The sequence below is a fragment of the Molossus molossus genome, unplaced genomic scaffold (assembly GCF_014108415.1).
Source record: "Molossus molossus isolate mMolMol1 unplaced genomic scaffold, mMolMol1.p scaffold_m16_p_20, whole genome shotgun sequence".
Classification (NCBI taxonomy): domain Eukaryota; kingdom Metazoa; phylum Chordata; class Mammalia; order Chiroptera; family Molossidae; genus Molossus; species Molossus molossus.
In genome coordinates, this window is record NW_023425356.1 from 41,079,261 (window position 1) to 41,104,257 (window position 24,997).

Here is a 24,997-nt window from a genome sequence, read left to right on the forward strand (position 1 = left end):
ATGTGGCGGATTTCAGTGACTGAAGCCGAATGGCGGTCTTCTAGTAGTTTCTTTACACACCCAGAATGCAATCCTCTAAGCTTTCGCCTCAGCTACAATAATTTTTTTGAGAATGAATTACCAATGTTTATTTGAATGGAGTTGATGAACAGTAACATAGCTGTAATTTTTGTTTGAAACACTGTTTTTAATATTACTTTTTAAGGGTATATAGCAAGATACTTAGTATGTAATAGTAAAGACCAGTGAAGTAGTTTATCTTCTAAGTAATTCCTATTTTTATCATTAACAAAACAATCCCAAATGGCAGCCCTTGACTGTGAAAACAGTTAATTTAAACTGTATTGGATTTATGAATGCAGTCTTCACCAGAACTATGTTTTTGTTCAGTTTTTCTGTTCACATGGATAAATATTGGTTGGGGTGACTGGGTAGCTAATGTGCAGTGCTCCACATATAACTTATGGTGCCAAATTCGCACATCCTGACGCCTGCTGCTGACGCAAACTTATTAAAGGTGCTTGGCAGGAAATCCTTGCACCACGGGATTGACATCTACATGTTGTTTGTGTACTCATTCATTACTGAAAGTTCTGGGGAAACTTTTTTTTCACTGGTGATGAGCTTAAGGTATTTGGGAAAAAAATATTCACCTGGCATCTTACATCTGAAATTCACGACGGTGTAAGGTTTTCAGTTTCTTCTCTCAGAGAAGATAGAGCAGCACCCAGGAATCTAATGAGCCGACTGGGACAGGAAGACGACGAGGTATTCTCTCCACCTGTTTCACTGGCACTTTGACACCTTATTTGTAGCATCCATTACACAGAAACCTTCCAGGAAAGGAAACCAGTTCACCTGGTGGCTGGTCCTGACTATTAGTTGCTGGTTGTTCTGGACTAAAACCAGGTTGGAGATATGAGCCTAATATTGATAACTATTTTTTTAAATGGCTCTGTGTATGTTCTATTTAACATAAGGAAATTAAGTTTTATGAGGATTAAGCAATAAAATCCTTGGAAAGTACTTCTCAGTTCCTAAGTAACACTTAAATGCAAATAATATGTGAGATTACTTTGAGTCAAAGTTTTCCTCTGTTATCATTGATGACAAACAGGTATTTTGGTGGCTAAAATCAATTTTTAAGTATGAATTGAATATAAGAAGCTTCTTGGGAGGGGGGGGCGACACAGTCAATGACTAGTTGTTACTTATCCATGTCCAACATGTACATTTTTCTTGAGGGAAGGAAAGGAAATGTGGCATAACCTCAGCATTTTTTTTTCTTTTTTTACCAGTATGGGTTTTGGACTAATTTAGAAATAATACTGATGATAATCATGCTTGCAGTTGGTTGTCATAAATGCGTAAAATATACTAGGTCCTAAAACAGTAGCAAAACTATAAAATACCTGTTTAAATTAACAGTTATACCTCAGTCATGAGTTTTTTTGTGATTTTTAAGATAGAGTTTTGATTTTTGGCTTGTACATCATACAAGCTTTACCATTACTCAACACATTTTAGAATTTCTTACATAACGATATTTTTTGGGTGGGGGAGCCCCTAGATTTGTGAATGTGATACAGTGCTAGAATCCTTGCTTGATACCTATAATCTCTCCGGACCTCAGAATTCTTAACTTAAAATTTAAATAGGCAAAGGGGAAAGAGTTGATTAGGGTATTTTTGCAACTCCAGAGTTGCCTTTAGAAAAGTATGAGCCATAGAAAACTCAGTGTCTATAGTATTAGGCATTTATTTGTATCCTACTTTGTTCCAAAAAAGATTTGAAGAATCTTTCACCGAGACATAAGATACAGGTAAATTAACTAGGTGTAAAAGAAAAAAGAAAGGAAACACCAACATATGATCTTAAATAATAAGGCCAAGTCACAAATTTGGTCCCATAATCAGGAGACCTGTTAGATGAGAAAGGATGTCTTTCCATTTGCTACAACATGGATGAATCTTGAGCACATTATGTTAAGATAAGTAAGAGAAAGACAAGCACTGTATGATAGCACATGTGGAATCTAAAAAAGTAAAACCCGTAAAAACAAGAGTAAAATGGTGGTGGTTAGGGGCTTGAGGAGGGAAGGAGCAAGGGTGATGGTGTTTAAGTATACAAACTTGGCAACAAGGTGTAAATAGCCATAAAGATCTAATGCACAGTATAATGAATATAGACACTATAAATTATGTAATATGATAAATAATCACTACACAGCAATCATTACAACATATAAATGTATCAGCATAACACTGTACCTTAAACTTACACAATGTTACACGTCAAATTTACTCAATTTTTAAAAAATCAAGAAAACATTAAATCATCTGTAGGTTAAAAAAGAATTACAGTGAAGCACCAATTTCCTTCATAATAAATCCAGAAGTTTCTCAAGAGTATTAAAAGGATACACTGAACAACAACTAAAGTTTATAAGGAGGACATACAAACATGTCATGGATTCTTCAACTTAATAGCACAATGGCCAACAAAATATTTAAGCTTCACTATGAATAGCTTCATAGCTTACTGGAAGTTGAATAAGAGAAGCAACGCTTAGTTATAAAACTGGGTATATATGGGATATCTTGTGGAAATAGAATTGGAAAAGGGTGTATGTTTGAATAAATGGCTAAGGAAGTAATATAATTTTAGCCTAGAAAAAGTACACAGGAATACCAAACTTGAATGAGAGAATGAAGTTATGAGATGAAGTAAAATACCCAGCAATGTAAGAATAGGGTTGCTATATTGGAAAGCATCTACCAAAGGCTACTTGCAAGTCATGAAAAGATCTACCTTCTACATTAAGCTAGTGTCTAAACCAAAAGTGGTACCAAGTCCTTAAATGTACAGGCCTGAAAGAAAACCATCTGATCAAGGATTTGAATCCAAAACTCTAAAAATGAATCACACAATCCAGTTTTAAACTGGGCAAAAGATTTGAATTGACAATTCAAAGAAGATAAATGGGTTCCAGTAAGAACATGAAGAGATGTTCTCTATCATAAACCATTAGGAAAATGTAAAAAGCAAGATGTCATACACACCTATTAAAACAATAATACCAAATTCTGGTTAGGATACAGAGTAATGAAAAATTACTGAAGGAATTAGAAAATTTTAAGGTCACTTTGGAGAACAGTTTGGCCATTTCTTAGAAAAATACCTTATGACATAGTAATCCCATTCTTAGGTATTTATCCAAGTGCAAGGAGAACATGTTCACACAGAAGCCTTTGTGTGAATATAGCAGCTTTATTCATAATTGCCCAAAACTGAAATATCCTTCCAACTGGTGAATGAATCAATTCCATCCATACAATAGAATACTACTTGAATTAATAGAACTGAAGTACTGATAATACATGGATGGATCACAAAGGCATGCTAAATGAAAAGTCAGCTGCAAACGCTCTGTTTATATAGCACTCTAGAAAAGTGGAAAGGCTAGTGTAAAATGGTGCCAGGAACTTTGATGGAATAATTCTCAGGGATGCCTCTCGTGAAGTTATCACCAGCTCCTACTAAGGCAAAGCCAAGGGCGTAAAGTAGACAGATGGGGAAGCCCTTCCCCTGGTGTGACTCTCCCCATCAGTCCACTTGTTCGTGGTATGCTTCTGATGGCTTCTGCTCAAAATATAATAGCCATACATATTAAAGAAGGGAGATTTCAAAACCTGGAGTTGCTCTTCTAAGGATCTGATAATTCTTCCATCAAAACAAATATATGAAAACAATCTGCAGATTCAGTGCCGTCCCTATCAAAGTATCAATGGCATTCTGCTCAAAATTAGAACAAATCCTAAAATTTCTATGGAATCACAGAAGACCTTGAATAGCCAAAACAATCTTGAGCAAGAACAAAGTTGGAGGTACCACACTCCTTGATATCAGACTACTACAAAGCCATAGAAATCAGAACAGTATAGTATTAGGACAAAAAACAGACACTTAGATCAGTGGAACAGAATAGCACAGAAATAAACCCTTGCTTATAGCGTCAATTAATCTACAACAAAGAAGGCAAGAATATACAATGAGGAAACAACAAAAAGTGGTGCTGGAAAAACTGGACAGATAGATGCAAAAAAAGAAGAAACCGGACCGCTTTATTACACCACATACAAAAATAAACTAAAATGGATTAAAGACTAAGACCTGGAACCATAAAGCCTCTAGAAGACAACATAGGTAGCAAACTATTTGACATCAGCCTCAGTAATATCTTTATGGATATGTCCCCTCAAGCAAGGGAAACAAAAGCAAAAATAAATGGAATATTACTCAGAAATAAAAAAGAATGAAATCTTGTCATTTGCAACAACATGGATAGACCTAGAGGGTATTATGCCAAGTAAAATAAGTCAGAGAAAATACTGTAAGGTTTCATTTGTATGTGGAATCTAAAACAAAACAAAAAACAGACTCAGTAACAGATCATACTGGTGGTTGTCAGGGGGTCAGAGAGTAGGGGGCTGACTGAAAAGGTGAAGGGGGGGGCATACAGTCAATACTGTGGTAAGTGCACGGTGACAGACATTAGACTTAGTGTAATACAATTCAAGATTAGAAAAGGCAACAAGGAAGGGAGAAAAAAACACCTGATATTTCAAAGAAACAGACTAAAAAAGTTTAAAAGAATGTTTCTAGATCAAAATTAAAAAGACAGAAGAAAACACCTTCACATATCAATAAAATTTACAAAGTGAATTGACAATGCACAAACTAAAAGACATACAGACTAAGATATAAATCCATATAAATAAGGATGAAACATGAGGAAGTAAGCAGGATAGGAGTAAAAAGAAATGTTCTGAAATGCATAACATATATTAAAAAGATACAAAGGAAAGAGAGGGTAGTAACAAAGCAGAGCTGAGACCCAACAGTAACAACCAGAAGCAGCTAAGGGATAAAGACCTGAAAAGTTCTTTTGGTCCAAGGGAAGGGATGTTTTGGCTCCTCAGGGAGCAGAGGCTTCCCTCAGGTTCAAAGCTGCACTCTGAGCCCCCGGTGGAGGTGTGGCTTTGTATGCAAACAGCTCAGTGGGTCCTGCACAGACTGCTAGTGAGCAGACTGGCTAGGTTCTCTTTTATTGGAGAGGATGACATTTATAATTATACCTTGTACACAGTTCAGAAATATAATTTGGAAGTAAAGTGAAAAGTTAAATCTTACTAAAAAATAACTTAGTTTTTAAAAAAATTAATTAACCCTTATAATAGAATACCAAATTAGATTTAATCTAATGTACTAACAAAAGCATAATATACTCTAGAAACAAGGACTTCCAACTCATATAACTAAATAAGAAATATGTCAATTAAACACTTGGTTTAGCTAGGGGAAACTTCGGTCACTGCCACCTAATCCCAAAAATTCATGCTGCTTCACATGTAAGGGGAACTGCATAGGGATCTCCCTGCTCTTCCCACTAGAAATGCACTGGAAAGTGACACGCCTAGGGCAGAAGAAAGGCTGCTATTGCAAGTTGGAGCTGAAGCAAAAATTCTATTTTCACTACCTTGGGGAAGTGGAAGGGATGTGCATTCTATTCACCAGGTCTACAGGGAAGATACTGATCAAAAACAACCCGGGATAAGATTTTATTCATGGAATGTGAGCATGGTCAGGTCCTACCGGTCCCATAACCATATTCAGGGTTGAGAGATGCTAATGCTGTGCTTCCTCAGATGCCACAGTGGCTCCTGCCCAAAGGTGACTAAAATAAAACAAACTCCCCTTCCCTTAAACATACTGGCTCAGTAACAGGAGTAGAGGTAGGGAGGTATTGTCAACTTCAGCAGAGTTGAGTTCACAGTTTTTCCCATAAGGGATGCATTAGGCTTTTCATAGAACCTCAATGAGACTGTCAGTAACAAGCAATCACCTTTTTATACAAATGAGACATTTCTTACAAGTCTCTTGGGTTTGGCTCTAAAGGTTGAAAGCTACTCTTGTTCTTCAGGACAAATGCAATCCTTTCAAGTTACCAATCAGACTCAGTCCCTACTGTTGAGCATGTCTTCACACCATCCCCTGTTCTTGGCCTCCATATACACAGATGCATTGCATTGCTGCATGGCACACTCCATCTCAACCAGCTGGCGGCAGCCGATGGTTAACTTTTCCCTGGGGAATAAAGAAATGTTAAATCACTGCAAGAGAGCTGGTCAGGTAAATTAAAATCTTCATACAACAGAGTAACACTGGGATTTGAAATACATTCTTTTATATTTGAAAGAGAAAAATACCAAGAGTTATGGTTTCTTAGCACAGACAAAACATGGGAGGAGAAGCACTTAGAATAGTTTTCCGACAATCAACATGAAGACTTGATGCAATTCCTAGAATTCAGGAATAAGGGTTCTCACGGCAGACCTGCTTAAACAACAAAGTTGGGTGCTTAACAATAGTTCTTTGCATAGTGTCTAAAGGACCTCTCCCAGGATTTGGGGTGATGTTAACAAGTTCTAATCTGAGGGGTAAGCAAGGCTGGGGGCGGAGGTAGATCACATAATTTTGTGTTATTTAGCTTGGGAGTTAAAGAACAGGTAGACTGGAGGATACTAAGAATATTCCTCCTGCTAGGAACAGACACTAGAGAAGGGGGTAAGAAGTTAACAGAGCTTCAACTCAAAATGAATTGCTAAATAAGTTATCTAGCAGTTAACAACTGAGTATTAGTTAATTACTCTTATCCAAAGGTGGAAGCTGTAATACCTAACATATGCCATGGCTATGCACAATTTCACCCAAGATGAACCCTACCTGGACTCTGGAGTGTCTAGAGTCCAGATCCCATTGAAATCTATTTAAATCTACTGGGAGACTGTCTATATAAATTCATGAAGAATACACAGCATCTAGTAAAGCGTCTGACACATTAAGTGTTCAAGAAATTACAGTTACTTTTATTATGTAAATGAGTCATTACTTCTCTGGCACTAGATCACTCCAAGCCATCTCCTTGGTGTTGGTAAAGATCACTAGCTGCCTCTCCCCACTGCACCCTCCTCCCCCATGGATGCCTTGATGTAGGGTACAAAGAAAAATGAAGTCCATCAGAACTCAGGTGTAGGATGAAAGGTAGTGGCAACAGCAAAGTGAACACAACATATCTTGAGTGGCCTCAATTTCTGAAGATGTGTGGTTTCTGTGAAGCTGACTAAAACCTGACTTTTGGCTTTATGTTCTCTAGTCCTATTTTCTATATTTAGATTGCTTAAAATTAGTGTTATGTTGCTGCCAATTCTTCACAACTATTCAGAAAATGATTTTCGGAAGACCCTAAGAGATCCCAAATGGGAGAGAGATGTTTTCTTCAAACTTAAAAATAAAACACGTCCCTGTACCTGTTCTTGGTTATTTATTTCACAGGAAAATACCCCTTTAGTAACTAGAATTTGAATCTTCTTCTGTGTCTTCTTTTTCTTCCTCTCACAGTTAGGAGATGAACACTCTCTCCTGTTATCCTAGTGGCATGTGGTTTCTTTACTTGTGTGAATCACCGTTCTGACAATGGATTATCACCTATGGGTTCTGCTTCCTGCAGCAAGTTGTCATTGCTGACTGAAGAAAGTATGAGGTGTTTTTCATCTTGTATATTTGGTCCACACTAGATTATAATGATAGGAATTCTTGAATTCCTTTTGCCTATGACTTATATGTAGAATGGCAGAATGTTAAATGTGGGGTCACATAAACACCAGACACAACTGTGAGAGGCAGCCTATTACATATTTTGATATCTCTTAATTGCTCAGAATTTTGTTCTTTACATTGGGCCTAAAAAACCAATCTATCTGACCCAAGGCTTCCTAAATTACAACAAAACAAAAAGTTGTTATCCCTTTTTCCTTCAATAGTACAAATACTTTGTCTCTTACAGTGATCGAATTTTTTGGTTTTTTTCAAACTAAAAAATCCCAACTCCTGATCTTTTCTGGAACAAAGTTCAAGACTGGGGAAGTTGCTTCTAGTTCTGTAATTCTATGTTGCTCATGAAATCTCTGCAAAACTGCCACTGTTTCTCTAAATTGTCCAATTATGGGTATAAAACTTGCTTGACCAAGTCTCAGGTCAAAATAATTGGAAATTTTATCAAATCAATGAGAAAAAACCTCCATCAATTATCTGATTCATTTCCATGGCTCATTTTGTCCAAACAGAACAGTAGTGTGAATTTAAGGGACGTAACTTCAACTTTTGATGCAGTTTTTCCAAAATTCTTTCTAGGTACAATTAAGAAAGTCTACAATGGATATTTATTTTACAACTCTCTGAACTGCTCTAAGAAAAACTGAATACAATGTAACCCTAATATAAAACAGTATATAATGGCTGATATCATACTCAATGGTGAAAGACTGAAAGCTTTCCCCCTACAATTAGGAACAAGTTAAGGATGCCCACATTCACCTCTTTTACTCAACATTGTGCTAGAAGTTCTATACAGATTAAACACACACACACACACACACACACACGAGTATACAAATTATAAACAAATAAGTAAAATGATCTCTATCGATCCTAAAGAATCCACAAGATAACTGTTAGAGCTAATAAACCATTTCAGCAACACTGCAAAATAAAAGATCACACAAGAAATCAGTTGCATTTCCATATACTAACAGTACACAATTTGAAAGGGAAATAGCAATAGCAAGAAACATTCCATTTACAATAACATGAAAAAGATTAAACTACTCAGGAATAAATTTAAGCAAAGAGGCAGAGACTTGTACACTAAAAACTATAAAACATTGTCAAAAGAAATTAAAGACCTAAATTAGTGGCATCCCATGTTAATAGACTGGAAAACTTAATACAATGATAATACTCCGCAAAGCAATCTACATACTTAACACAATCCCTATCAAAATCCCAACAATCTTTTTTGTAGGAACGGAAAAGCGGAGCCCAAATAGCCAAATCTTGAAAAGAAAAATAATTTTACATGACTCACACTTCCCAATTTTGAAAACTTACCCCCAAAACAACTTTAATCAAAACAGTGTGGTACTGGCATAAAGACAGACATACAAACCAATGGAACTGAATTGACGGTCTAGAAATAAACCCTCACATATATGGTCAATTGCTTTTCAGCAAGGATGCCAAGACCATTCAATAGGAAAAGAAGAGTCTCTTCAACAAATAGTGCTAGGACAACTTGATATCCGCATGCAAATGAGTGAAACCAGACGTGTACTTCATACCATATACAAAAATGAACCAAAATGGATCAATGACCTGTTAGGGATCAAACTATAAAATTCTGTCCTGGCCGGTTTGGCTAGCAGTTAGTGTGTCAGCTTGTGGACCGAAGGGTCTTGGGTTCGATTCCTGGTCAAGGGCATGTATTTGGGTTGCAGGTTCAATCCCCAGCCCTCATCTGGGTCTTGCAGGAAGCAGCCAACTGAAGTGTCTCTTTCACACTGATGTTTCTCTCTCCCTCATTCCCTCTCTCCCTTTCAGTCTATTTAAAACCAATGGAAAAAATATCCTCAGGTGAGGATTAACAACAACAAAAATTTTTTTAAAGAAAACTGTAAATATTTATGATCTTAGGGCAATGGATTCTTAGATATGACACCCAAGCAACCAAAGAAAAAACACACAAATTGGATGCTATCAAAATGAAAAACTTTTCAACTATAATTAAAAAAAAAAAAAAAAGCAAGAATTATGTATGTAAATTGCCCAGGAAAAATTCTGTTTTGTCCCTTGGAGACAGTATAAACAATTCATGTTTTAAGGCAAAAATACAAATAGCCTGGGAGCACTTTTGATACAACTCAGTTCTGGTGTGGTGACTGCAGTTTGTTTCCCTTCTACAGCCTGGTGCTCTGCCCCAAGCACTTGTTCAGGTGGACATTTATACCATTTTGCATGGTTTAGTTCAAAGATTCTTATTCTCTTTAATGTCTCCAATATTTTGTCTGGTTTCTTATCTGGCAATGCTATTTTGGGGTAAAGCATAACATAAAATATGATTAAACAGAAATCTCTTTAAAAAATTTAAGACTTGTGCATCAAAGGTGCACAGTGAAAAGACAACTTATACAATGAGAGAGAATACTTCCAAATTAACATATCTGATAAGAGTCTAATATCCAGAACATATAACATGTTCAGCTGACGGGTGCTAAGGTGGTTGACAGTCAGCAAGCCAAACTGAAAGGAACAATCAAGACTCCGTCCACTTACTGTGACATTGCAGGCAAGAGCCCAAATAAACAGTGCCAGCTCCCTAGTGCTCCTTTTCCCCACAGAATGACGCCAGGCAAGGGTCAGACTGTGCAGTGCAGAGAGTGGGCATCATCTAACTAATGAGGAGCCCTGACTAAGGCTCCTGCCTCTTCGTAGACCCAAATGGCTAGGGAGGGGAGAGAGGGGTGTGTTAGTCCATTCGGGCTGCCATAACAAAATATCCCAGACTGGGTGGGCTATAAGCAGCAAATTTATTTCTCACAGTTCTGGAGGCTGGGCAGTCCCAGATCAAGGTGCCAGGACAGCTACATTCGAGTGACAGCCCTCTTTTATAAGAGCATTAATCCCATTTATGAGGGCTCCACCCTCATGACCCAATCACTTCCCAAAGCCCCCACCTTCTAAGATCATGACCTTGGGCAACAGGATTTTAACATAGGAATTTGGTGGGGACAGAAACATCCAGACCACAGCAAAGGAGAAGAGCTAGGAGAAGAAAAGCAGAGTAGAGAAAAATACTTTAGCCAAGGCCTCCAGAAAGAGGTCTCAGCAGAGGTGTCTTGGGCAAAGCCCCGCAAAGTAGGCCTCCAAATGAAGTTGCCCGGACTCGGAATGCAGGCCTGAGCACTGCCTGCAACCCCCTCCAGAAGGCTGCAATGCACTGGCTGTGCCCCAAATCCAGTATGGGGAAGGCAGCCTTCCCCCGTGGAGCCTGCCACATTAAAGCCACGTAACTGCCAACGGTCAAGCCTGAAAGATCACACTAGGATTTTGACCTGGAGCCAGATTCCTCATAAAGAATTCTTGTAAGTCAACAACAGAAAGAAAAACAACCCACTTAACAATGGGCAAAGGGCTTGAATAGATATTTCTCCAAAGACAAATGGCCAACAAGCATATGAAAAGATGCTCAACAGCATTAGTAATTAAGGAAATACAAACTGAAATCACGAGATAAAATTTCACACTCATTAGAATTGCTATAATCAAAAGGTGCAAAATAAATGTTGGTGAGGCTATAGAGAAATCAGAACCTTGTATATTGCTGGTGGGAAGGTAACAGTGCAAGCTGCTGTGGAAAACATTTCCTCAGAGAGTTAAACAGAATGACCATGACCAGGTATTCTACTTTAGGTATATGCCCCCCAACCCCAACATGTAAAGAAAGGATTCAAACAAATACTTGTAAACCAAAGGCAACACTATTCACACTAGCCCCGAAGTGGAAAAAACCCAAATGTTCAACAACAGATGAGTGGATAAACAAATGTGGCATACACATACAATGGAACACTATTCAGCCTTTAAAAGGAATGAAGTAGTGGTATATATTACAATGAGATGAACCTCAAAAACATCATGCTAAGTGAAGAAAACCAGATACATAAGGTCATATGTTACATGATTCAACTTACAAGAAACACCCAGCATGAATAAATGCATAGAGACAGAAGCAGATTCGTGGTTGCCAGAATCTGGGGCCAGGAGGGGAGAACAGAGAATGACTGCTCAATGGGTGTGGAACTTCCAACCAGGGTGATTGGAAATGTCTTGGAACTAGACCGAGGTGACGGTTGCACAACAGAATGGATGCTCTCAATGCCACTGAAAAGTACACTTCAAATTGGTTCACTGTTAATTTTGTTATGTGAATTTTACCTCGATTAGAAAAAGAAAAAAAGTCTATACTTTTATAACATCTTCTGTCACAAATAATGAAGTCAAATTTGCTGCAAAGTATTACTGCATCTATAAACAAAAAATAATGTAATGCTTTTCTAATTAAAATAAACATCAAAGGTCTAAATTTGATTTCTAGATTACTTTTCCTCTAAGGCTTTTTCTGTCTAAGGTTTCTTGGATAGATCAGGTCATTAATTTAACCCAGGTGTCCCCCAACTTGCGCATGCCCTGGAGGTACTGGCAAACAGGTGGCTGGGCTCCATCCCCCGAGTTTCTGACTCAGAAGGTCTGGGGTGGAGCCGTAGAACGTGTGTTTCCTGCAAGTGCCCAGGTGATGCTGACACTCAGGTCCTGGAACCACAGCTCAGAGAACCACAGCTCTAAGGCAATCTGAGACACTACCAGGGAGCTGATGGAGCTGATCCCTGGAGTCGGAAAACAGTCATTCCTGAAAGCACTTGCCACAGCAAAAGAAAGCTTCTGGCCCTGGCCGGTTTGGCTCAGCGGTTAGAGCATCGGCCTGCGGTCCTGAGAGACCCGGGTTCGGTTCCCGCTAAGGGCACGTACCTCAGTTGCAGTTTGTCCCCGGCCCTGGTTGGGTCGTGTGGGTGGCAGCCACTCGAGGTGTTCCTTTCACATCAATGTTTCTCTCTCTCTCTCTCTCCCTCCCACACTCTATCTGAACAAAAAATAGAAAAAATGTCCTCGGGTGAGGATAAAAAAAAAAAAAAAAAGAAAGCTTCTGGTATACATGTTGTTCGGATATGCCAGGTGCTTTAAGAGGCTGATGTCACAAACTAGTTTGCATTTCATCTAGAAAGAGTGACCTTAGGGACTTGCCTCACAAACATGCCAGAATAGTTTGTCAAGAAATTACAGGGCAAACTAAGTGAATTAAATACTACTCCTGACTTCTTTCTCATACATACAAAAGATACTACACAAGATATAAATTTGGTCATCTGTTTGATAATATCACTTATTTACCATCCTGAATTTTCTGAGCAAACTCCTTATCTGCTCAGGGTCAACAGTGCACAGACCCCACTGGCAGGAGCAAAAGCTACGTCAAAGAGTCTACAGATTACAGAAAACAGACACACTAACTGGTTTATAGTGAACACAGATTTCTCCAGGTTCATGAAATTCAACTTTGGATCAAAGCTACTTTCAATCTGAAACCTCAATTCCTTGCTATATCAGAATCTATAAAATAGTTTTATGTTCTTCAGCTACTTAATTACATCCCTGCTGCAGTAAATATGCTGTTGGGCATATCAAGTCTCCTTTCTCACAAATGACCCGTTATATTAAAAAACAAAAAAACAGGAAATTCAGACATTTTAGGTCATTGCTTTTCTTAACATCCCCAAAGGTGGCCAGCTATATGCAAGTTAAATCACTCTGTTTTCACCTCCGAGACACAGGAAAACTTGGCCACCTTACATCTACTGCATCTGACCAGTGTCTAATATGAACCAGTGACACCAAGAGAACATCTCTTGGCAGCTTATTTGAAAACTGCAAGCTATGGACTACACAGAGGGCCATACGGGAGACAACATTCACTGTAAATAGGGCAAATAATTTCAAAACAAACAGCAGAGTAAGAACTCTAAAAGCTATTAATCAAAAGCCGGAACAGCAATTGCCATTTTTCAATGCCTTCAAGATATTAGATATATTTGATTTCAACATCATCCTTTTGAGTATGAGAGGGAGCTTATTAATACCATAGTTCAAATCCCCGGTACTGAAAGTAGAAAACAGAAGAGAAAAACAGGTAACAAGTGCTTTAACGTTAACATTCAACTTTGACCCTTGTACCCTTCCCACCTCCCACTCCCCCTCTGAAAAAAGTTGTTCAACTATTCCAACAGTAAGGTGAAATTAAAATAATTTTAGACATCTGATCGAACCATCATGTAAGGGACTCTGCCCTCCGAGTTACCTACAGTTAGTGGGCTTCCTATACCTTCAAAAATATGGCTAAGTTTAATAGACATTATATTTTTGACACAAATGTCATGTACACGACATTTAAAGGTAAATTGGCTGTAAAGATCTATAAGTAAGAGTATAACTAATTGAGAGTCTGAAGATTACAGTAAAACATCATTTGTACCCTCAACTATACCATTACACATACCCATTGGCTTCAGGTTTTCTTGGAAAATTTATTTGAATCTAATGAGTGAACTTTCATAGCTGTGCTGCTTAATAACATGTGTATGATTATCAATCCTAGTGTCTCAATCATCAAATAAATTTATCAATTAAGAGTTTAACAGAAGTATCCTGATAGTTAACTTAGTCACTGAGCCTGCACATAAAATTTCGTAGCCACACAGGTATATCTGCACATTATAAATGGCAAATAAACAGTGACTTAGTGATGCAGTGGCATATTACATAGTAGTGAAAATGAAAATGCAGTCAGCTCTGCTACAGTGCTTATTCCGAACACACAGATTTGTTCCGACACCATTGATATAGTATAAAAAACAATCTGAGCACAAAATGCAAACTTTACACTTTCCTACACACAATTTCAGCAGTGAGATATTCTAGATGAATAGAGAAAACTGCACCCAGCTGACCCAAGCTGCTTAGGAATACACAAAACACACTCATGCACACTCAAACATGTACCAGCTACCTTTCCTGTGTTATGGGCCACATCCACTCACATTTGGTGCTGCAATTTTGCATCCAATTTCAGATAACCCTTCCCCAAGCACATCACACTAACTGACAAGCTGCAGCCCTTCCAATGACCACTTGCACAAGCAATCTGACCTCTCTTCAAGGTAAGGTGTCAATTTTATTATGGTGTTTATGTATTTCCTAACCACTGAACATGTGGAAATCTGTGATACCATTTTGATTTTTCAATGCGTCCTTTATTAACTTTTTGAGTGATATGCACCAGCCCCATCTTTTCTCATGAGCCCTGAGGTTTTCACTGCACGATTTTGCATAATGCAGGGGTGATGTTAGGAACACACACATTATAACAGAACTGATTATAAACCAACCCGCTCCATACCTCAGCAGGTAAAATTAACCCACATTTTTGTTGTTGTTAATGCTCACCTGAGGATATTTTTTCCATTGATTTTTAGAGAGTGGGAGGAAGGGAGGGAGGAAGAGAGAGAGAAAAACACCGATGTGAGAGAGAGACATCTATTGGTTGCTTCCCGCACATACGCTGACGGGGCTGGGGATCAAACATGCAACCCAGGCACGTGCCCTTGACCAGGAATTGAACCCCTGACCGTTTGGTACTGAGTCTGAGACATGGTTTGCCTTTTGCATTCTCACTCTTGCAAGAGGACCCAGTAGTTTTCCAGTGATACATGATGTGATTATGGAAACAGAATAAATGCAGCAATGAGAACTCAGTTTTCTTCTATTAAAGCCAGACATTAAGAAATCTGCAAAAATATACAATGCCACTCTCATAGTATTTTTTGTTTGGGAAAAATTCTTTCATAATCTATATTACTTATCTTAACATGTAATTAATTAGCTAGTGTTATTTATAAATACTTTATTTATTTATTTTTTATTTTTTTATTTTTTTTTATTTTTTTATTTTTTTATCCTCACCCGAGGATATTTTTCCATTTTTTGTACAGAGTGGGAGGGAGAGAGAGGAAGGGAGAGAGAGAGAGAAAAACATCGACGTGAAGGGACACATTGAGTGGCTGCCACCCGCACGACCAACCAGGGCCGGGGACAAACTGCAACCGAAGTACGTGCCCTTAGCGGGAACCGAACCTGGGTCTCTCCAGACCGCAGGCCGACGCTCTAACCGCTGAGCCAAACTGGCCAGGGCTAAATACTTTAAATTTATCAATTCTAATTTCAAATACAGTAAATACAAATAGATATGGGCCACATAAACAACAGCTCTTTGAAGACTTCTTCAATAACTTTTTTTTTATTATTATTGTAGAGAGCGAGCTATTTGCTGTTCCCCTTATTTATGCAGTTACTGGTTGATTCTTGTATGTACCCTGACCCAGGATCAAACCCAGAACCTTGACATACATCAGGATGACACTCTAACCAACTGAGCTACCTGGCCAGGGCTTCAATAATTTTTTAAAATATAAAGGAGTCTTGAGACCAAAAATTTTAAGAACCACTTTAAACCTTATACCTGTTATACAAATATACACACAGCCCTTTTGTGTGTATAAAATATTTCATACCAATAAAGGTAAAAAAAAAGTCATAGTGTAGTAGAGACATTAAAAATCCCTTCACCACCAGTAAGAGCTTATTCAACGGTGTATCTATATATAGATATGACTTACCGATACTCAGTCTGTGAAACACAATCATAAAGTTCCTGGGCAGTAAATTTGACACTTTTATTTACCTGAAAAGAACCAAGATACAGTTATTAAAAATGCATATTAATCAAATGAGTAGTTAGAGCACAATTAGAGTGGCCCATATTCTGAAGGAGCAGAATGTCAAGTTTCTAGTTTTTGCATAGAAAGGACAGAATAATAATCAGAAGTTCAATGACCATAATGCTCACACTGAACTATGTGTAAAAATATTAGTCTTATTGTTTCAACCTCATCTGTTCATAGAACCAGATGAGAAATGGGCCTGAGTTAGTGAAAATCGCAACAAAGCAATCGCTTTTTAGATCAAATGGACGGAAAAATGTACTCTGTGAAACAGAGACATGCTTCAGTTAGCCTTGCCTCTTAAAACATTTGATTTCTTTCTTTTTTTTTTGCATTTATCTTCAGAGAGAGGGGGAAGAGAGAGAGAGAAACATCGATGTGAGAGAGACAGATCGACTGGTTGCCACCCTGCCACCCACACAACCCCAACTGGGGTGGGAACGAACTGCAACTGAGGTATGTGCCCTTAGCGGGAACCGAACCCAGGACTCTCTGGTCCACAGGCCAATGCTCTAACCACTGAAACAAACCGGCCAAGGCTAAAATATTTGATTTTTAATATTTATTTTCTAGGGAAAGTAAATGAATTATAAAAATAAAAAAATTTAGCCTGGCTGGTGTGGCTCAGTGGTTGAGCGTCAACCCATGCACCAAGAAGTTGCCAGTTTGTTTCCCGGTCAGGGCACACGCCCAGATTGTGGGCCCGATCCCCAGTGGGGGGCATGCAGGAGGCAGCCAATAGATGTTCTCTCTCATCGATGTTTCCGTCTCTCTCTCTCTCTCTCCCTTCCTCTCTCTAAAAAAAATAATAAAGAAAAAAATTTTAAAAAAAAAGAAAAGGATTCAAGCTGAAAGAAAAAGTATTCAATTCTAATACTATGGCTGACCCTTCCAAAAGTTATTACTGAATAACCTTCACTTTCATTTAAATACAAAGGTTATTATAAACTATGTGGAAACGTCTCTCTGTTTAGGAAAAAGTTTGATTTACAGACATTTTCTAAAGAAATGTATTTTTCAGCCCTGGCCAGTTTGGCTTAGTGTCGGCCCCCTGGACCATGGAGCCACGGGTTCAATTCCGGTCAAGGGCACATACCTTGGTTGTGGTTCAGTCCCTGGCCCTAGCCAGGGTTGTGTAGGAGGTAACCAATAGATGTGTGTCTCTCACATTGATGTTTCTCTCTATCTCTCCCTCTCACTCTATCTGAAAATAAATGGAAAAATATCCTTGAGTGAGGATTTAAAAATAAAAAAGAAATGTATTTTTCAGACTATTGAGGTCTAAATATTTAAACTAACATGTTTCACAATTCATAAACATGTATTGTAATCCAGACATAATACACAATACTAAAAGTCCTTTATCCTACAAAAGCCAGTCACGGCACACACGCAGTATACACACTGAAGCAATTCGGTATTTCTTGAGGCTTACTACTGATTTAGGTTATAGTTTACTTATGAGTAGGGAAGAATCTAGAAATTTGTGAGAAAAATTCTCTTTATCAGATAATTCAACAAATAGTCCAGTACCTAAATTTTAAGAAATTTTTAATTAGTGGAAGGGAAACTAACTAAGACTATCTTCTATTCAATTTATTTAAAGTATTATTAACTGGTATGCATTCTTTGATGAAAAAAATGTTCCCACTCTGATTTAATTAACACTGTTTTAAAGATTCACATCATGAGAGTCTTCTAGAGTTAAGGGTACTGCTTATTTGCAAAAGTTCTATGACCTTCTTCAGTATTTTCATAACAAATTAACCATATTTATGTAGAAATATTTTATTCACTGAAAGTTAAAAATATATAGTTTTTAAATATAACATTTTAAATGTATAGAACCTAAATTTTAGCTTAAAATTGGTTATTTAATTATATATAATACCTAACATACTTATAATGAATGTATTAAATTGATATATAATGTATCATAATTAACTTTTTAGGTACTTTACAATTTTTTAAAGTATCTTCTAAAAATGTCCTAAAACATGTATTTAAACTATCAACCGGTCCAATTCCTATTTCTTTACATGTTCTGCTCTGGTCTCAGGGCCTCTGATATTTTCACTACTGCCCAACATACCAGAACCTACACTATATCCAAACTTAGGCAAGCAAATGTCAAAAACATTGCAGATGTTTGATCAGAGGATGAAGGGAATCACTTGTTCTCCAACAACTGTTGATAAAAACCAGCTGATTTTTATCAACAACAATAAGAAGACTGATTTTGAACCTGATACAATATGAATAGTTCCTTAAACCTTTAGTATTTTGAGAGAAATGAGCATCTTGATGACTCCAGTTTTAAAAGTGATCACCCACATACATCTGAACATTTATCCCAGAATATAGCTGGGGTGAAAGGGTGATGTGGATCCAGGTCAGAAGTGACTTACAAAAAGGCAGCTAATTTCCTACTAAAAAGGAAAACTGAAATGCAAATTCATGACCTATATTACAGATTGTAGCCTGAAATATCTTGTTTCATCATATTCATTAATTTTGATTCACAACATTTTAAATTACTCACATAAGGACATTTTAAGTTACATTGCTAAATATCATTTCTATGCTCACGTGCACCATTTTAATTCCCAGGGAACAAAGAGTTAAAAGATGCCTTTGTCAACAAACATTATCAGAATTATGAATATAATATGGATTGTGGAATTGGTGTTATTAACTCTTGTACTATTTACAATGAATGCCAAATATTAGAAATGGCTATCTTATTCTTAAAAATTCAAGAACAAAAGGCAAAGATTAAGTATAAAAATAGCCAAATATCCTAAGAACTTTATATGGTCCTATCATTGTTTATGACATGAAACAAATATCTCCAATGCAGTAATTGGTATAGGAAAGGAAGTTCTGCTAAGAGAAATGACTTTAAAAAATCTGGAAATCAATTCCACATATTCTTATAACTAATGTTAAGTATTTTATCCCAATACTTTCAGCAATAGGAAGCACTAAAAAGATCTATGTCCCAGATTTTTCCAGGATAAGTGATTTTTAAAATTATCATATTTTCACAAATATATTTTTATTGTTAGAATTACTGACTCAATTTGAAATTCAAAAAGTATTATAAAATAATGATACAAATCATGTCAAATGAGGAAATCATCCTAATCACATGATATGGTTATGTAATATTAAGGCTGATTGTTTTTTAATTTTTAAAAACTGTTTTTATTGATTTTTTTAGAGACAGAAGAAGGGAGAGAATAGAAACATCGATGTGAGAGTGAAACATCGATCAGCTGCCTCCTGCACCCCCCACTACTGGGGATCAAGCTCAGAACCCAGGCATGCGCCCTGACTTGGAATCAAACTGGGACCTCTCAGTCCATGGGATAATGTTCAATTCACTGAGCCACACCAGCCGGGCAAGGCTGATTTTTAGAAAGCACACATAAACACTGTAACACCGAACACCTACTGTGTCTGGTACTGTCTGGAGCACTTTATACAGGTATATTAAGTTATTTAGTTTGAAAGAATGCTGTAATTTATTTACTGATGTTAATCCCATTTTACATATGAAGAAACTGAGACAAAGAAAATTAACTCTTCAAAGAGCATTCAGGTAATAGGTGGCAGAACCAACCCTGAACACTTAGTCCCTAGGTTCTTAATGTCAGATGCTGAATACAAATAGCTAAATAAAGAGTTAATCAAGAACAAAAAAACAATATATTTAAAGGAGTTTGACTCCATAACAAATGTGAGACCTGAATATATGTCATATTCCTTCAAGGAGAGCATTTAAAAAATTAAACAGACACACACTTGAAAGGAAAGAATATACGAGAACATGTGCAAAGAGCTTTAGGCAAAAGAAACTGAAGACCAACTGAACACTTTCCTTGGATCAGCCAGGATGAGGAAAGTATGAACGTTAATTTACAAAATATGCTGGAGCCTCACCACAGCTCTCAGTCGGGGTCTTTTTGCTGCTGCAGTAGAGAAAATGAAATGATAGCTCTTCTTTGCAGTAATCAGTGGTTCACAACCAGATTGGTGGTCTTCCTGCTCAGGGGCCATTTGGGGAGGTGAGCTGGGTGGAGTGGTAGGGTGTTTTGGGTCGTCACAATGACTAGGGAAAACACTGGCATATAGTATCTGAGGAGCAGGAATGGTAAACAACATGCAACCTTCCACACAATGAAGTAAAACCTGTCGAAAATGCCAACAGCACCCGATGACAAACAATTCTGTGTTATAGAAAGTGTATTATTATAGGATCCTACTGTATGTTTTTACTTAGAGAACAAAAAAAAATCAAATTATGGCACTTGAGAATTTAAGGTAAATATCAATTAAATAGCATTCCATTGAATTTTAGACCTCTACAATGTTAATCTATATTAAAATTTGTTTATGGTAGAAATATGATAAACATTTAAAAATATTGTTCATACCTCATGTTTGATTAGGAAGTTATAGAGGGTCTCAACATCTTGATAATTACTGTTGGGAGCCAAAATCCTACAAAATAAAATAAAAACAAAGGAAGGGGAATGAATGATTAAAGAAAAAACAATACCTTAACTTTTCCTCAAAAACATATCCACCCTATGAGAGATAACTTGCATAATATTCATAATAGAATGTTTACCTTTTTAAATCAATTATAAATTATAAAACCATGAGCTTAATTCAACACAAATCAATTTATTAAAATATCTTTGCTTATTTACATTGATACATATATCAATTAATCAATAACCATAAGCATCCTATGAAATTACAGTTCACATGACAGGTTTCTCAAATTGTACGCAGAAATGTGAAGTGCATTCACACTTATCATTTAAGCTGCAGATAAAGCTTACAGATCTCCCACAGAAGTGTTCAACCAATCCAGACAACTGACTCAACTGTCAGACACATATATAATATTTTGTGACTAAATTCAAATAATACTGTTTGAACTATCAGCCTAGCATTATATGAAAAAGCATTAGTAATCAGACCATTGCTAACACTGATTCATAAAAATAACATAAAATGTAAATATGTAAATAACATAAAAATACAAAATAACAGCCCAGCTATTATGACTCAGTGACTAAGCTCTGACCCATGCACAGAGAGGTCGCTGTCCCTGGTCATGTACATGCCCAGATTTCAGGCTCTATGGCTAGTAGTAGGGGGTGTGCAGGAGGCAGCTGATCAATATTTCTGTCTCATTGATATTCCTATCTATTTCTCCCTCTCCCTTCCTGTCTCTATAAAAACATTTTAAAAAGTACAAAATAGTCCAGCCGGTGTGGCTTGGTGGTTGAGTGTCGACCCATGCACCAAGAGGTTGCCAGTTCAATTCCCGGTAGAGACACATGCCCAAGTTGTGGGCCTGATCCCCAGTGAGGGGCATGCAGGAGGCAGTAATCGATGTTCTCTCTCATTAATGTTTCTATTTCTCTCTCCCTCACTTCCTCTCTCTCTAAAAATCGATAAAGGAAAAATAAACTAAATTTAAAAAATACAAAATAAATGGAAACAGGGAAAAAATAAAAATAAAGAAGATCGGAAGAACTTATTTCTCCTTCTAGAAGTAATAATTCTCATTTTCTTATACTAAGTGTTTTTTAATTCTTTCAAGATGAAGAAATATTTTTTCTTTTGGAAAAAAAGGGGTGGGGGTGGAGCAGTCCTTTCATTATATTATAGTGGTTATTGGCAATGCCTGCCTGGGTTTATTGAGCTGTGTGACTTGGGTGAGTTCCGTGTGAGTTATTTTCCTTATCTGTTAAATAAGGATGGTAATAGTCCATACTTCATAGGGTTACTGTGAGAATTCAATGAGCTACTATCTGAAAAGCCTTGTAACAATGTCTGGTATTCAGCAAGCACTACATATTAATTATAATAGTAACAACAACTATTACCATCATCTAATAGTGTCAAGCCACAGAGTAAGTGCATAAAGATCTAACTAATGAGAAATCAAGTCACCTCAACTAATTTTTAAATTCCAAGTGCCTTTTAATTACAACAATCTTGCTAAAAGCTTTTGAGATCTGGCTCCCAGTATATGTGGCCAATTTGGCTTAAATAAACTTATAAAAATTTATAAAAAAAAATGTCTCTAAGTCCTCCTCGCCAATGCTTGATATTGTTAGAGTTACTGCTGATATTGTTAGCGTTAACTGATCCCAATAATCTTACATCTTTAATCTACTTGGTCTTTGTTAGACTATGGGAGAGCTTTTACAAATAATTTTTCAGAATATAGTCTAATTTTTAAAGGAGCTATATTCCCTTGGGGGAGACACATACAGAATATCTTTAAGACTGTACAAAAATCAAAGTAAGAATACCATTTAATGGAAAAAGTTTTTCTTCCAACAGGTAATTTTAAAATACAAATAATCTCTTAATAAAAAATAAAAAAAAAAAAGAGGATAATATAATATGGGAGGGCCCATAAATAATTTGCTTTATAACATAAAATGAAAACAAAGCTATCAAGTTAAACCAATCTTTTAAAAAGATGATGGACAACAAATCATCAAACAACAAGTGTTGGCGAGGGTGTGGAGAAAAGGGGACTCTAATACACTGCTGGTGGGAATGCAGACTGGTGCAGCCGCTATGGAAAACAATATGGTGCTACCTCAAAAAATTAAAAATTGAACTTCCATTTGACCCAGTGATCCCACTGCTGGGAATATACCCTAAGAAGCCTGAAACACCAATCAGGAAGAATATATGTACCCCCATGTTCATAGCAGCACTATTTACAATAGCTACGATCTGGAAACAGCCCAAGTGTCCACCAGTAGACGAACGGATAAAAAAGCTGTGGTACATATACACCATGGAGTACTATGCAGCGGTAAGAAAGAAAGATCTCTTATCCTTTGAGACGACATGGAGGGACCTGGAAAGTATTATCCTAAGTGAAAGAAGCCAAGCAGAAAAAGAAAAATACCACATGATCTCACTTATATACGGAATATAATGAACATAACAGTCTGAGGAATACAGTAGACCCAGACACATGGAAGTAGGGCACAGACTGACATCCCTCAGAAGAGGGGATGGGGGGTGGGGGGGTGGGAAGAGATAAACCACAGAACTTATATGCATGTATGCATGACCAATGGACATGGACAACTAAGCCGGGGATGGGGCGGAGGTGGGGTGGGGTGGGGGGTGCCAATGGGGTAAAAAGTTAAAATATCTGTAACAAAAAAATAAATAAAAATTCATAAAACAAAACAAAAATAAAAATAAAAAATAAAAAGATGATGGAAATAAATAGCATGTTCTAACCCTGCAATTTAGTGTAAATAAACTATCAGCAAAGTAGAATAATTTACACCTATTCATTTTTATAGCTTTGAAAATATCCAAAAAGAAGATAAGAAAATGAGATGAAACAAAATGTTTTATATTAAAAACCTTATAAATTCCAAGCCAATTAGCACAAAAGTACTTCACTAGAAAATAAAATGAACATTTCTCTGTCCTGAAATGCTTTACAGAAAAACCAATTTTAGAAAAATCAGATATTTATCTATAGCAACAAGTTATATCCAACGTAACAAATAAGAGAATTATATCATCCTAGTTTTCTGTTTAGCAAATAATTGGAAATTTTTTAAAACTCAACCTGGCTTTATTCTTTATACAGTTTTACTGAGATATAGCTTACATACCATAAAATTCATGAACTTGAATTTACCAAGCTGTACAGCAATCACCACAACCCAATTTTAGAACATTTCCTTCACCCACAAAAGGTCCCTCTTGTCCATTTGCAGTCATTCTCTGTTCTCACCTCTAACCCCAGCTCCAGGCAACCACTAATCTACTCTCTGTCTCTACAGAACTGCCTTTTTGAAATACACCGTTTTCTCAGCCTATAAGATCTTTCCTTCTCACCAGCACAAAAGCTATAAATAATAGCATACTATAATACAGAGTCTAGTACATGAGGCCATCGCTAGTGGATAATGCTAACCCTCACAATGTATGTAGTAAGTAAAAAAGCAGGATGCACACTAGAAATGTCCAGAGCAGATAGGACCCCCTTTATTCTCTCATTCAACAAATACTTGCGACCTACTATGAGTCAAGAATTATTCCAGGCCCTTGGAAACAACAGTGAACAAAAAGACAAAGATTCAGAGTAGACCAAAGCATCATAGTTCTAAAAAGCCAAGGAAAGAAAAAATTTCTGACTCAGCACAGGAAGTTAATGAAGAAAGAAAAGTATCATTCTTGTCCGTTCAAGTCTCTTCTTTCCACTTTTCAATTGCTATTTTTTTTTTATCCTCACCAGAGGACATTTTTCCATTTTTTGTTCAGATAGAGTGGGAGGGAGAGAGAGAGAGAAACATCGACGTGAAAGGGACACATCAAGTGGCTGCCACCCGCACGACCCAACCAGGGCCGGGGACAAACTGCAACCGAGGTACGTGCCCGTAGTGGGAACCGAACCCAGGTCTCTCAGAACCACAGGCCGATGCTCTAACCGCTGAGCCAAACCGGCTAGGGCTTAATTGCTATTTTTAAACAAACTCGTTTCCAAGCTATTTCTGTGTTAAAATGCCAGAATTTTAAGTTTCTAAGAAAGTTCTTTTCTCCAAATGATTACTTGATAAAATAGCACATAATTATAT

At 37.1% G+C, this 24,997-nt stretch overlaps 1 protein-coding gene across 6 annotated transcripts in view; it reads right to left on the bottom strand.

Annotated features, from left to right (window-relative positions):
- Positions 1-4,811: 4,811 nt before the first annotated feature.
- The window catches only part of SWT1 (SWT1 RNA endoribonuclease homolog), an 81,143-nt gene continuing 60,957 nt past the window's right edge, over positions 4,812-24,997 (bottom strand). For 2 of the 6 annotated variants that reach the window (XM_036272054.1, XM_036272055.1), the window contains exons 17-19: positions 20,786-20,852; positions 16,242-16,306; positions 4,812-6,147 (exon numbers count right to left, since the gene is read on the bottom strand). In XM_036272054.1, coding sequence (XP_036127947.1) covers positions 6,018-6,147; positions 16,242-16,306; positions 20,786-20,852 — 262 coding nt within the window. In that variant the 3' untranslated portion in view covers positions 4,812-6,017. Of the gene's footprint in view, positions 6,148-16,241; positions 16,307-20,324; positions 20,461-20,785; positions 20,853-24,997 lie in introns of those variants that run through there. The other 4 variants (XM_036272056.1, XM_036272058.1, XM_036272057.1 and 1 more) reach the window with 4 other exon arrangements.